At 38.2% G+C, this 15,669-nt stretch overlaps 1 protein-coding gene and 1 long non-coding RNA gene across 2 annotated transcripts in view; one reads left to right on the top strand and one right to left on the bottom strand.

Moving 5' to 3' along the window:
- Nucleotides 1–12,023, top strand: part of zgc:174164 (uncharacterized protein LOC570656 homolog) — a 51,391-nt gene extending 39,368 nt beyond the window's left edge. The window contains exons 14-22 of the mRNA XM_048551200.2: nucleotides 307–502; nucleotides 905–1,010; nucleotides 1,094–1,268; nucleotides 3,190–3,270; nucleotides 3,952–4,057; nucleotides 5,121–5,256; nucleotides 5,917–5,980; nucleotides 6,606–6,655; nucleotides 9,144–12,023. Coding sequence (XP_048407157.1) covers nucleotides 307–502; nucleotides 905–1,010; nucleotides 1,094–1,268; nucleotides 3,190–3,270; nucleotides 3,952–4,057; nucleotides 5,121–5,256; nucleotides 5,917–5,980; nucleotides 6,606–6,655; nucleotides 9,144–9,300 — 1,071 coding nt within the window. The 3' untranslated portion in view covers nucleotides 9,301–12,023. The remainder of the gene's footprint in view (nucleotides 1–306; nucleotides 503–904; nucleotides 1,011–1,093; nucleotides 1,269–3,189; nucleotides 3,271–3,951; nucleotides 4,058–5,120; nucleotides 5,257–5,916; nucleotides 5,981–6,605; nucleotides 6,656–9,143) is intronic.
- LOC125461884 (uncharacterized) lies at nucleotides 179–15,636 on the bottom strand. Its single transcript, XR_007249566.2, has 3 exons — nucleotides 15,573–15,636; nucleotides 4,732–4,826; nucleotides 179–1,252 (listed from the first exon to the last, which is right to left on the bottom strand). It is a non-coding gene; the product is annotated as an uncharacterized LOC125461884 (long non-coding RNA).
- Nucleotides 15,637–15,669: the final 33 nt, after the last annotated feature.

Raw genomic sequence — 15,669 nt, forward strand, 5'->3', positions numbered from 1 at the left:
AATAAGTTGGAAAGGGGTTCTGCTCGTATTACCCATTAAAAAACTTTTCGCTCCTCTACATGCCTAAATGACAAAAAGATGGTAAATTGTTTCTTTGCCATATAAAGTAGAAACAAATGTGGACAGACCTGCTTTTTAGTCATTTGTTGTTTTATTATGACTAAAATCTTACCAAGTCGAATAGATTTCTTTTCATTAAGCACAAATAAAGTTTTGAAAGCTCATAAATAGAAATATCCATTTTTGTAAAACTTTCAACAAACAATGTTATTATTGTTTAATTGTCAGACTTATTATTCTATATAGTTCCGTGTTGCAGGGACTTTGTGCAGAGGAGCAGCGAATGTTTGTGATCTTCCAGAATACTGTAATGGCTCCTCACACTTGTGCCAGCCTGATGTTTTTCTCCAAAATGGTTATCCATGTGCAAATGGTATGACATACTGCTATGATGGTTTGTGTCAGACCTATGATGCACAATGCAAGGCACTCTTTGGCTCTAGTAAGTATGACAGTTATCACTAACATTCATTGGAAATATAAATCTTTTATAAATTTCAAATAAAATTAAATATCAGAAAAAAAATGCCATTATAACCTAAAGTCTTGGGGCTGCAGTATCCCTGGAGGTAAGGCTCAATACTAACCTTCTGAGGCCAATAAATACCAGCATCACTTAAATCGCAAGGACAAACAAAGAAAATCCCACAGATCCATCTAAAATGGTTAGATTTTGACTTGCTGTATTTGCCTGCCATTGTTTACACGAAACATCTAACTTTTCAATAAGATTTTCAACTGTTTAAGTGATATTAAAGTACTTAATGCTGGCTGCAATAATTAGATTGCAAGAAATATTATTCACGGTCAAATTTGTCACATTGTTTTTGTTATATATTAACAGCTTCACTGCGTGCACCAGATGTGTGTTTTGAACATGCAAATCTACAAGGGGACAGATTTGGGAACTGTGGATTCCAAAATCAGCGATTCAAGAAATGTACACTAAGGTACAGTACTGCTTATAAAACAATTAAATGCAAAAAATCATTATTTTTAACTTGAAAAGTTACTGTTTTCTTCCTCCTTTCAGTAATGCTGGATGTGGCAAAATTCAATGTATAAAAGTGACAGAGAGACCTTTTGGTGTTGATACAAGCACTTCCAATGTTAATGGCATTCAATGTGTTAATGCTGACTTCCACGTGGGCACAGATATCACTGATCCTTCTTATGTAAACACAGGCACTGGCTGTAACAAAGACAAGGTAAAAAAGAAAGTCAATATGCAGGAATAGAATGAAAGTGGTGCAATCAGAGATTTTATGAAAGTTAAAAATTCAAGTTGTAAACTGAATTGTTTTACAGTCAATAAGCTGCAGATGGGACTGCTGGTTATGTGATGAATTGCATATTTTTCACGTTTACATTTCTCTATCATTATTCACTTTCAAATGGCTCTCAGAAGCTTTGATCTATTTTGGGGTCGCTTCTAGACTCATACATTGCAAGTAATTAATATTAAATATTAGGAAAAGTTTGGCATAATATTTTCTCATACTTCTATACTGTGTGTAAGCAGCAGCAATGGGGTCCATAGCTCTCTATCTTCCATTCTTCCTGTATGTGTACAGTTTTCCTACGGCACTCCCTTAATAAACTCCTTGATCTCATGCTGCATTTTTGTTCTTTCTCCTCCTTCTATACTAGTATCCATTGAGTTTGCGGCTACTCCTTCATCGCCTTAAGAGTCAAACTTTCTCTTCATAACCATACTGCTCTTAAAGCCACTTCTCTTGCTTAATTAAATATACTAGGACCAATTTTCTACTGGCACCCTGCCATTTCTCACCCCAACAATGGGCAGCCAACAACTGAATATCAAAGGCTACTTTGGCTACACAATTCTGCCCAAGGCTTGTCTAATGTAATTTATAGGTGGTGTACAATTGGGAGGGTAATCTGTCTATCTGCTTCCTGCAGGATTCTGCTTAAATGTGCCAACTGGCATCCAAGGTAGGTTGTTTACAATTTTTAAACTCTCAACAGATAAATATATTTATGTTCCATTCCTTTGTGTGTGGTGGAGATAAACCATGAGTTTTCACGAAACAGCTAATGGCCACATAAGAATGACCCACAAAGCAAGTTCAGCTCTCTGCCACCCCATTGGAGGCTCACACACTAACTGCAGGATTACTTCCTAATCCACCCCCAACAACCCACAAATCTGATCTGCTGGTTAGCTCAGTGTGACAGGCAGCCAGTATTTCGCTCTCCCACAATCCAGTAAACTGCAGCAAGGCACCCACTTGGGACTGAAAGTTTGTCAGTTTTTAAAGGCGATTAAAATATGGTTCTCACTGCATTAGTATTTAGACATTTTAAATTATTGTCATTAAAAGAACTACCTCCTTCAAACTCTAGCCTCCCAATTTCAAATCTTCATCCTTTTAGTTTGCTTGAAATTATTTTGAATTCATATTATTCAAACTTTACTTGCCTATCAAGAGGCCTTTTTTGTACAAATGGTATGCTGTTAGACGTTTTTATAGACATATCAGACTTTAAATCTGTGCAAATAGATTATTTTTAAAATGAATTGAAAGCTCGCCTGGACAAAAGTGCAAAATTTCACTTGTTAGAGACAGGAATCCTGAAAATCTACAGCTGTTCTGGTGAATTAGGAGAAGATCAGCATAATGCCTGGAAACTAGATCAGATTTCGGAGGTACCACATCCTGGCATAGCAGAAAGATTTGCACAAGCTCCCCAAAGCCAAAACACAGCAATTAATTTAAAGAGTGTATGAAATCTAAACTCAAAGTTTGTATGCTTATCTTGATGGTACGTAACTTATAAGTTAAGGCAAACATGATTTACTCAACAGCACACATGGAAACAATCTAATGCTCCAGACCGGGATCGTGACCAGACCACCAAAGATTTTTCACCATATTTTATTTGCAAGGGGGTTCCCTCAGCAAAAGTGTTGCGGGGAGCACATATAACACTTTTGAATATCCGCACTCTTCATCCAACTCCACCCCACTGATGTACAATATTAAATGCTTTATTTCGACCCAAATGGGAAAAGATATTCTCAACTGTGGTAGAGGTAATGTGATATACAAATGAAAAATTAAGTACTTGTAAATTTGTTATATTTTAATTTCTCTGTATTTTCAGGCCTGCATAAATTTTGCATGTGTAAATGCCAGCAACCTTGGATTTGATTGTGATATCAAAGGGAAATGCAACAACCGTGGTGTAAGAATAATTCTGTTCCTAATCACAGGTTTTCCTATGATCATGGTTACTTACTTAATGCTTTATCTTTGCTACGAAGATAATAATATGCTGTTTTTCCTTCTAAATTAAGAATAACCAGATGTTGAAATTATTTTCTCAAAAAGACTAAATTATTTTATTTTGTTGTTATTTATTGAAGCTATATTGCAATCCAAATTATTTTCCTTTGACAATGGTGGGATTATTAACAAAACTACCTCCATCAAACCGAAGCATCCCAGTTTCAACTCATCAGTCCTATGTTTAGCTTGACATTATTTCTAATTCTTATTATTTGAATTTACCACTTCCCTATAAGGCTCCACCACTAATAGTAAAAATATACCTGTATTTAGCCTTTGATGTTTTCACACGCCCAGTTTTATTGTAGTCGTGCCACCGTTTGACAGAGATCATTAGTTTATTCTAGTGGTCCTGGATAGTGCTTTGTAGAGGATGCGGTTTGAACGGTAACAAATTCTTAGGTGTAGTGAATTATTGAAGTCAATTCAGCAGAAGCATATGGATAAATGTCATTAGTTGCAGTGCAAATATAGGCTGATATGACCAAAACATTAGAATGATAGCAATAAGGGTAAATTACCTTTAATCACTGTGTAATTGTAATCTTTTATTGAAATATTATTTGCATCTTATTAGGTTTGCAACAGTAACAAGAATTGTCATTGTGATGATGGATGGGCACCACCTAATTGTGATACTCGTGGTTTTGGAGGAAGCATAGATAGTGGACCCACTCGCATAGGTATTTTAGAAAAACGCATTATTGTACAACAGGTGTATTCTCCAATAGGCATACGAAATAGCATATTAGCAATTGAAATACAACCATTCTGATTGCTGATGATAGGACAATAGATATTACAAATAATTATTATTTAATTTAATGCAATAACATAAATGATGAGCATTGTTTTCCATTAAATTTTGCTTTATTCTTAGAAGGAAACTAAAATCCTTTATTAAATTTCCAAATGCGCACTTTTTCCTTGTTAAGGATTTTTGCAAAGAACACGTCAATTCTTTAAAACCCAATAGGTCAGTGGGAATCAGTTTCTAGGCCCAAGAATTATAACATAAATTGGAATATGGGTGTATTTAATCATGAGTTTCAAAGCAATTTAATAATAAATTTTTGCCAAGGTATATTTTCCAATACCTCTCCCACTCGTTCTTCTTTGACAATTGAATGTCCACGAGGAATAAATTCATCACCCCCAAAATCACATACACAAAACTCTAATTTCTAATACCAACATTTAAGTTATACAAAATCTAAGCTTCCAAAGAGGACAGGGTGCATGTCAACTAACCCATACAAGACTATCCAAAAGGGACATTCACTTATACAAATTTAATATATTTTCAGAAATAAGTTAAAAGAATAAATGAATTATTGAATAAATTGGACTTAATCACCAGAAATTTCCTTGGATCATCTCTTAATCCCTAACGGTAACTGTGGTACAGCTTCTCCAGAAATTCCTTTCACGTGTTGAAACAGAGTTTTCTCACTAAAATCAAGATGGAGGAATGGAAGAAGCCCGGAGTAAATTCCCAATGTAGATCTTATGAAACAAACACCTGGCAATTGTTTGGATCACAAATACAATAACTCAACCTACACTTAGATGATTAGAAATGCAGCCTTCCCAATTTATTGGCTTTAATGTAAAGTCTTTCTATAAGAGGGCAACTTTTAAAATAGCTTCTTTCAAATTTTCAACATTACCAACAATATAACAACTAGTGAATTTATCATTATGTAGGAAACCATTTAAGAAGTCTTTTTGATTTTTTTTCTTTAGATACTTCACTTCGAGATGGCTTGCTAATATTTTTCCTTTTGGTGGTCCCTGTACTAGTCTTCATTGGTTTAATCATTTTTTTCAACCGTAATGCGATAAAGCAACGTTGGAGAAAGAGGAAAGCACCACACGCAACGTATGTGACATTGGAGTTCATCTCCAACCTTTCATTGAGTTTTCATTAGAAATGCAGTTGCATCTTTATTGTTTCTTAATTAGTTTTTTTTCTATTAGTATTTTATTTTAGTTTCATTCTACCATGTGGTTTCTCCCTACCTATCCTGAAGATGGTATCTCTTAAAAGGTATTAAGGCTCTATGGGCCTTCAAGTTTGCTGCCTAATTTACTATTCTTCATGGGTGGACTTAGACAGCAAACAGTGGCATGACATTTACATTTGTGGCACCAAAAGCCAAGCTTGATCCTGACTTCACCAGATGGCCAATTCTACATTTGTGATTAGACCTCAGTGGATAGCAATCAGGAGTGGGTTCCCACTCCTGATCTTTCTTTACCCTAACTGTACACAGGATACTAACTAAGTTCAGAATGTATACCGAAGATGACAGGATTGTGTGAATGAGATTTATTGCAACTATTTATGTAAAGTTATGAATGCTGTTCACATAGCAGCTGGGGATATGTTCACAAGATAAAACATTTACGAAATCTATTATTCGTTCAGGATTAAAATTAGAATTGGGAAAACTATATAACCTTGCTGACACTGCAAAATCTGAGGCTAGTCGTTACTAGCTATGGGGTTTCTTATGTACATAACTGGTTTATCTTACAGGACACAGAATGGAAGACAATCAGAGAACAATTTGTCAAACCAAAGCAATCGGGCGAATAATCAAGTAGGAATCACTACGATTTCAATAACCCTCCTATATCATAAAATTAAAATTATAATACTCCAGGGTAATGATATTCTCTTAACCACATTATCATACATGTGAGTACTTTCTTATTAGTGCTACTAAACTGTCACTCAGATCAAGTGACAAATGGACCCGACATTCATCTAGATATTTTGTGAAGTTACAACTTAGATATTTACAAATATTGATTCCAGTTTAGACAAAACTATATCGCACAAAACCACATTTGTTACTATATAGATGGTTTTTGCCTTCCCTATACTTCATTCCATTTCACTTTCGTCCAGAAAGTGAAAGTACTTTAGATAAAATTTGTGGCAAAGGCTTTCACAAGAAACAGTTTTCTTAGTAGGGACTGTCCTGACATCCACTCAATCTGAATCTGTCTGTTGTCCTAGTATTCTCCACAGCTTCAGTCTTTTCCATCCACAGAAACAGGTTAATATATTTATTAAAACAACACACAAATTTCGTGCAAACATTAACATGTTTATTTCTCCTATTACATTAACCAGATATCTCTAATGGTGTAGTATATTTTAATATTACAAGGGTATAGGATGAAATAACAACATGCTGGATGTTATTTTTGTATTTTTAGGTTATTTCTACTGGGAATACAAATGTCTATTCAGATATTACTTCACAAGGGTATGTACATATAACGTAAGAATCACATTTTTGCACTGTGTGCTTAGATGAATTCTACTGAGATGGAAATAATATTCAATTCATTAAAATAGAAGGTCACACATTCCCCATGATGCAAGTGATAATTGTATAATATTTCCAAGACTTATGCTTATTCAATTGTTCAATCACAGTGAGAGTAGGATTATTTCAGCTGAGTGCTTGTCTTTTCAACTCTGAGTCAAAACGTCATGGATTCAAGCCTGTTTCAGGACTGGAGGACACAATCTGGACTGATCCTTCTGTACAGTGCAGGCAGGCATACAGTCTTTCTGCTGAAATGTTTAACCAAGCCCTGTCAGCTTATTCAGTTGGATGAAAAAGACACCATAACATGTTTCTGAAGTGCAGCAGGGGCTTCCAATGACACCAAAAACAAATTAACTGGTCATGCAACTCATTATTTACATGATTTTCCTGCTGTAATTTTCTATCTAACAAATGAGAATTTGGATAGAATTAGTGGAGTCTGCAGGAGGATATTGAGAATAATGCAGGATAAAGTTATCCAACATTTAGTGGAATAGTGTCTGCTGACGGAAGGAAGACATTGTATTGGGCCAATTAAAGGCTGTGTGCTATTATATAATCTTCTCAAAGAAAAAATGTAAGAAATCTCTGGGCAGTAAGCATTGTTTAGCTTGTTAGAAAGTGTCAAAGCAAGATGAAATAAATCGTGTGCAGTACAGAATTCTTCTCCAGAGGTCATGTTCCGATTCATCCCAAGCTGTTCAGAAGGTTTCCCTTTGCTCTTGATGCGCCTTTTGCAGGAATTTTACCAGAAGATTTTAAATCTTTCAACTTAATAAACCCCTGAGCCTGGGACTTTAATGTTGTGTTTGCTAGCAGTTTACTGGGACATGTCACGTTCAAGGGCACTCAATACCTGGTTAAGGGGCTTGGGAACGGGGTCAATCCCCACTTGCCTTAGAATTTTATACCAAACTCTGTGACCCTTGCCCTTGATCTCCATCCCATCCAACCTTTCTCGCTGGGGATCCAATGGTGATCACCGGGGAGTGCATCAGTGTATTAGTGACATGAGCCAACACTATTGGTGCAGCCAGTATGAGGAAGTATCAAGACTCTGACTAGTCAGCAGCTGTCAGGGATAGGATTCTTCACAACTCAATTCTGACTGAGCGGCCTATACTGTTCATGTAAGTGCCTGCATAACGTGAAACTACTTTTGGTTTCCTACGGAAAGGCAACAGAACCTCTATCAGTTCTTCACCACCAATCTTAGCCTTTATTTCAGGACTGATTTGATTTTGCCTGAGATCCATGACATGGCTCTGAGAATGTTTCACCCAAGACATTACTTGCCAAGTTAAAGCACACAGGCTTGGAGACAATTTGTGACTTGGTTGAAAATTAGTCAGTAAGTATAAGATAAGAGAATTAGGTTAACATATGTATGTTCACAATAGTAGGATATAATAAGTGATGTTCTCCAGGGACCAACATTAGGCTTCAGGTTTTCATTATCTTTATCAATGACTTCGATGAAGGAATGGAGAGTTGTATATTCAATTTTTCAGCTGACAACTATTTAGGAGACAGCAAATCGCGCAGACAGTAGCAGGAGTTTATAAGGGTATAAAGAGTCTGAAAAAAAGTTCATTATGGATTGAAATCATCCAACATGTATTCTAGAGAGACAACTTGGATTATTTTACAAATTATGACAAACTAAACTGAGGAAGATCTGAACATCTGGGTATCTATGTGCATGAATCATTTAAATTGACTGGACACAAAGCAAGCACATAATGTTTTCTTTATCTCAAGAGGCTGGAATACAACTAGGTTGAAGTTAAGCTGTAATATTATTGAGTCCTGGTCAGATTGCATCAATGCTACATTCAGTTCTGAGCACAGCATCTCAGGGAAGATATAAGCTTTATATTGGCTGAGTACATGTTCATTCGATTGATGTCAGCACAGGAAATAAGGACAGTGGTATAAATTTTACCTGCTTTTCTTTCTGTAGATAATTTAAGAATGATTTTATTTTCTTGTTTAAATTATCATCACAATCTGTCTTTTGCCATAACTGAGAAATTAGTCAAGCTCCGTCAGAACATTTCTGTGGTTTTAAAGATGTCTTTGCAACAAATGTACCCACTACAGGAATACTGCTCGTTGTCAGAGCTATGCTTTGTTAAAGTTTACTTTATTATTAATTGTTAACAGGACTTCCTCACTGGTAGTTTTGTCTTGTCATGAAGCAACACATGTCCAATTTGTTGAGTTCCGTGACACTGTTTGTATTTCTTATTGGTGTATAACAGAGTTGATTTCATTATTACATGCATTACACCATTCAGCTTAGTCGCTGAAGAGAAATACCTGCAAGTGTACCATCATTATACTCAGATTATTTTTATAAAAACAGCGAAAACCATCTTTTTGTTAATATTATCAAAGTTTTTTTTCTTTTTTTTAGGCAATATGCTTCAAATGAAAATCCAGTACCTTACGTAGCCTATACACCAAACCGTCAAAATCCCGTTCCACCTCCTAGGCCTACCATAACTCCTCAATCAAATGTGCCTCCAAGACCAGCTGTGCTCCCAAGACCTACCGCATCTCGACAGTCTTAAGTTAGACCTTAGCACCTAATGAACATTAACTGTGCCTTACATCCAGTAATATTCGTGATCAAATGGATACCTCAGGAACGCATTAAAAAGTTTACTATTTCTCTTTTATAATTATCCCTAATTATTTTTGCAACAAATAGATTCAAAACACATTTTTAGAAGTTTTATTCAGTATCAATGAAGCTATTATGGTATTACAGCACTTTAATACCACGGCTGCTTTTACAAGAGGCTCTGAATGCTTTGTGCAACGGTAAATTCTCAATAGGACTGGCAGAATAAAATGCAATTATTCATTAAAGGTCTTTACAGAGGATACGTTCAGTTCATGGTTGCTTGATTTTCATATGTAAAACATGCATGCAACTTCAGAATTTTGGAATGCAAATTGCTACGTCCAAGATGTGCCAGAAGTACTCCATACTGGCTGGGTAACTTTTAGTCACCCTGAGAGCACATCCAAAAATAAAAATAGTTGTTTCAGAATGCACATCAGGAAGACACCAGATCTAGGACCCTGAACTACAAAGCTCAAGGAAATCAGTGTAGGTTACAGACACTTTCTCCGCTTGATTATATCAGGTGTTGATTGTCTTAACCAGTGACCTTTAAAAGTGATCACTGGAGGCCTCTTAGGAAAAAATCCAGGGTAGTTAAGTTTTAGTTTTGAAGGTCCAGGAAAACAAGTGAAAAAATTACAGTTCTCGAAAGAACTCAAGACCATTGATGACATTCCAAGACATTCACTTTCAGCTAGATCAGCATAAAAGCCTGTTCTGCAACCCAAAGCCAAATTTGACTCAAACCTCAGGCATTTGTGGACTGATGCACAGACCGTTTTGTGTACAACTGAATTTCTTCACTTATATAACTAATATTTGTCTCTGTTCAAATTAATCCTACAATAAATTCTTACATTTATTTCTTTTTTGCACAGTATAAATTTGCAAGTCTTTTCTGGATGTCAATAGATTTGAGTGTAGTCCTAAGTATATGGACCTATGGGGTGTTAATCTGTCTTCATCTTAACTATGAACAGAGTATGTTTGAGAAACTTCAATTCAGAGTTATTTCAAATCAACGACTAGAAAATGTAGCTAATACTTTGGCATAATTGCAGACTCCGAGAGCATGATCAAGAATGGGAAACTTTACTGGGAAGATGTTTTGGTTAGGATCATGAAAGAATGAGGTTAAATTGGGTTTGCTTCTTTACATGATGACATGATCTAGAAACAGAAAATAGCAATTTACGTGTTGGAATGTGCTGAAAAATTTTAAAAGGGACACTGTGAATGGTGGATTAAGTTTCAGTATTCACCAGCTAAACTGTTAACACTTTGCACCACAGTGAACACCTAATGCAAAAGAACGCTAACAAATAGTGCTATGAAACCTTGCTATACAAACATAAGAAAATGTAAATAATCCTAAACTATGTAATTTTAAATTAATTAGTGCTCACATTGTCACTTTCCAATTCATTTGAACTACCCGAGTGAAGATTACTGCTACCGAGTTAATTGAGCAGTTGAATTGCACTTTAATCTATTACATTAGTAATAAATTGGTTGTCCACACAACAGGCTGTGATTGTTAATTTTGTACACTGGAGAGTGGGCCAGGGGTATTCTGTGCAACTGATTCGTTGTCCCCATCATTGAGAATGGTTGCTGATTAGCAATTAGGTGCTTAAGTGCAAGCTTCTCGGTATGCTGTGCCCGGACAATGAAATCAGACCGTATCAAAAACTGCTATTAAATCTGAGGCCAGCAGCCTGAAATGCTGAGTCCACTTTGAGTGATTGTAGAATAAGAGCCCCATGCAAAGAGTGGATATGTGGGATTAGAGGCAAAAGCCTTGGCGTTTTCAGAGCCTGCACTCTTGCCTCCTATCCATGCCTCTGTCACCAAATTGGGGACAAACGGAACCCACTCTCCCCCGCCTCCCTAATCCAACAGGCAGATTGCCTTGGCTTGCTGCTAAAGATTTTTCTCGTCTGCCAAAAAGGCACATAATTGGGGTGACAGTGAATTTAGTCCCTCCAGTGAGGGAGAAAGTATTCCACCCATTCTGAGGGTTTAAGAAATTAGTTTTCAATATTTTGAGTATTGACATAAAATAGTTGAGACACATTGAAAGCTATGTCCTTATAGTGCCTAGCCCAAGTAGTACTTTATCTGTAATTGTCTGGGATTGCTCTAGGATTGATCGCTAGTGATTATATTCATATAGTGAATGAATTGAAAAGCTATGAAAAAAAAGGAGGTGCTTCAGTTGAATCCAATATTGTAAAAAAAATGCAGAGGTCTCAATTTAAAAAAAGAGCCAGGCTTCTAGCAGTTTGGTATGAATTGCAAGTTTTTCTGCATTGTTTTGTTTTAATTAATAGTTACACATTCAGGATTTTTATAATTCTACACCCAATTTAAAGGACATCAAGAATGCAGGAGAATGTCTTGACGTTCTTCTGGATTATCAAATCAATATTTTGTTGCCATGTATACACTGTCAGAATGTGATGTATTAATACTTATTTTTTGAGAAAATATAGTCTACAATTCTGAATGATTTTTAAAATATAGATAAACAAATTATTTTATGTATTCAGTTACCTATGAATGATGATTGCTAAATGAAAGAATTGAAAAAATGAAAAAAGAAACTAACAAGCATTTATAGATGTACCACAGATAGAATCCCTGATTTATTAAACATTAATATTTATATTAGACCTGGACTACTGATTGCTTTTGCAACATTTATTTCTACTGATTTTAACTGCTTTAATTGTGTGTCACTCTGTTTTTACATTTAGAAGATACTACAACTATGAAAATGTAACTTAGAGAAACAAAAATTTAAGAATATTTGGTGATTTTTTTTGTTTTCATGAAGTGAAGGTGTTAACAATGAGAATGAAATACATTGGGAACGAAATGTTAATTGATCTTGAGTCAAAAAAATACAACACCTACAAGCATGACAATATTTCCTCTACTCGGAGTCCAGACATGTACCTTGAGCAAAACCTTTGTGATCATATTTAACAATTTTCAGATTTATCTATTTATTTACTTAATGGAGGTGTAGTAGTCAGTGTGGCATTTCATTAGACAGACATCTAGGTGAAAAGCAACTGAACCTGACTTTGAAAGACATAACCCCTAAATATGTGGGTTGAATTTTGGAAAATGCTATAGCATGGGACTGAATTCATTGCCAGTGTTGATAGACAAATTAGAAGGGTAACCACTAGAGGTAGTGCCATAAATGCAAGCCATGAAGGAGAAGCACTGAAGATTGATAGCAGAGGATGTCATGTTGTAAATCATTAGAAAGTAAATATTATTTATGTCACTTAGTCACAGCACGCAGTCCCACTGTTGTGAGCAGATCAGAAATCAGATTGAAAGCGATTGACTAGGACAAGGTGGAGGAAAATTAGAGTAGCAGCAATACTTATGAGAATTTTGAGATAAAGTGGGGTTTGGTGTAAAGTAATAGTTTGAGCAAAGAACGGTTTTCAAAGTTAGGGCTAATTGCAGCAGTTTTAAGGAGAGGAATCAATCATGGCCCACAGAGGAGGAGCTATTATATTTCAAAACTCATTAAACAAACAAGATATAGTACAAGATTCAGGAGCTGAGTGGGGAAAGAGAAGAACAATAAAGAAAATTAAAAACTTCAGTTTTTCCTCACACTACATTATGAGGAAGGAAAGTAGAAGCGATTTTGATTGAAGAGGATGTGGTAGTAGCATACTGAAATGGTCTTGTTCGATGGACTGAGCAGAAGCAGGTTTATTTTAATAGTTCTCCATGGAACAAATGCTCTCTATTGGCAGGAACTAGATACTCCACACAGGGTGGCAAGAAAAATAGCTGCCTCCACCCAGAGCAGATCAGCCACAATTACTCAGCCTTGTAAGAATATCCATATCCTGTATGACAGCAAGAAATCAGTCAGTTTCATCCCAACTTGACCAAGTATTGCTGTCTGTATAACCTAATGTTTTGGTGAATTTAGTAAGAAGATCAAATCCATAATCTACATTGGAAATTACTTTATTTGACAGAGCCACATGGAAGTACTCATGCAACCCTGTTTTACATTTAAATGGCAGACATCCTACATTATGAATTGTGTAAAAATATCAAAATAAGATCTGGTATTGAACACTGTGAATTTAAGTGAAGTTCTCCCCAACTCAAGCACTTCACACAAATTAAATGAGGATGTATGCAACTTTGGGACTGGCTTCCTTGGGGAACGTGACAAATTCGGTTAATGTTTTTGTGTGGTTTAAATTACATTTGCTTTCTGGCATTAATGGATTTTGTTCGTGATCGATCATGTTTGAATTTTCATCTTCTTGATACATAATTTGTGCCTGTGGGTGACATTTAAAATCCAAGTCATGACACAAGTATTTTTTGAGGTCCTGTCCGTGAATGCCATTGCTTATAACATGGAAGTGAGAGGCTGCTGAGGTGGTTTGCCCCACAACTCAGTGCCCGAAAATATCTAAGATAACAAAGTGTGGAACTGGATGAACACAGCAGGCCAAGCAGCATAATAATAAAATGTGAGGCTGGATGAACACAGCAGGCCAAGCAGCATCTCAGGAGCACAAAAGCTGACGTTTCGGGCCTAGACCCTTCATCAGAGAGGGGGATGGGGGGAGGGAACTGGAATAAATAGGGAGAGAGGGGGAGGCGGACCGAAGATGGAGAGTAAAGAAGATAGGTGGAGAGAGTGTAGGTGGGGAGGTAGGGAGGGGATAGGTCAGTCCAGGGAAGACGGACAGGTCAAGGAGGTGGGATGAGGTTAGTAGGTAGCTGGGGGTGCGGCTTGGGGTGGGAGGAAGGGATGGGTGAGAGGAAGAACCGGTTAGGGAGGCAGAGACAGGTTGGACTGGTTTTGGGATGCAGTGGGTGGGGGGGAAGAGCTGGGCTGGTTGTGTGGTGCAGTGGGGGGAGGGGATGAACTGGGCTGGTTTAGGGATGCAGTAGGGGAAGGGGAGATTTTGAAACTGGTGAAGTCCACATTGATACCATATGGCTGCAGGGTTCCCAGGCGGAATATGAGTTGCTGTTCCTGCAACCTTCGGGTGGCATCATTGTGGCAGTGCAGGAGGCCCATGATGGACATGTCATCAAGAGAATGGGAGGGGGAGTGGAAATGGTTTGCGACTGGGAGGTGCAGTTGTTTGTTGCGAACTGAGCGGAGGTGTTCTGCAAAGCGGTCCCCAAGCCTCTGCTTGGTTTCCCCAATGTAGAGGAAGCCGCACCGGGTACAGTGGATGCAGTATACCACATTGGCAGATGTGGTGAACCTCTGCTTAATGTGGAATGTCATCTTGGGGCCTGGGATGGGGGTGAGGGAGGAGGTGTGGGGACAAGTGTAGCATTTCCTGCGGTTGCAGGGGAAGGTGCCGGGTGTGGTGGGGTTGGAGGGCAGTGTGGAGCGAACAAGGGAGTCACGGAGAGAGTGGTCTCTCCGGAAAGCAGACAGGGGAGGGGATGGAAAAATGTCTTGGGTGGTGGGGTCGGATTGTAAATGGCGGAAGTGTCGGAGGATAATGCGTTGTATCCGGAGGTTGGTAGGGTGGTGTGTGAGAACGAGGGGGATCCTCTTGGGGCGGTTGTGGCGGGGGCGGGGTGTGAGGGATGTGTCGCGGGAAATGCGGGAGACGCGGTCAAGGGCGTTCTCGATCACCGTGGGGGGAAAGTTGCGGTCCTTGAAGAACTTGGACATCTGGGATGTGCGGGAGTGGAATGTCTTATCGTGGGAGCAGATGCGGCGGAGGCGGAGGAATTGGGAATAGGGGATGGAATTTTTGCAGGAGGGTGGGTGGGAGGAGGTGTATTCTAGGTAGCTGTGGGAGTCGGTGGGCTTGAAATGGACATCAGTCACAAGCTGGTTGCCTGAGATGGAGACTGAGAGGTCCAGGAAGGTGAGGGATGTGCTGGAGATGGCCCAGGTGAACTGAAGGTTGGGGTGGAAGGTGTTGGTGAAGTGGATGAGCTGTTCGAGCTCCTCTGGAGCTTTTGTGCTCCTAAGATACTGCTTGGCCTGCTTTGTTCATCCAGCTCCACAACCTGTTATCTCAGATTCTCCAGCATCTGCAGTTCCCATTACCTCTGGCCCGAAAGTATCTAGTTTTTTTAAAAGCTCAACCTGTTCAGGCACACCTCTTGGGTAATATGGGGCTTGGATCAGCGCTCTCAAAGGTTAATGACCATAGCAGTTCGCTACACGGGCCTTACCTGAGGTACTTCGAGCGCCCCCTTACCTGCAGCCTCAACGATTCGTCCTGCCCACGCGCCGCTGGATTGGTGGGCTCCAGACGACAGCTGATCCCTG

The sequence above is a fragment of the Stegostoma tigrinum genome, chromosome 20 (assembly GCF_030684315.1).
Source record: "Stegostoma tigrinum isolate sSteTig4 chromosome 20, sSteTig4.hap1, whole genome shotgun sequence".
In the NCBI taxonomy this organism is placed as follows: Eukaryota; Metazoa; Chordata; class Chondrichthyes; order Orectolobiformes; family Stegostomatidae; genus Stegostoma; species Stegostoma tigrinum.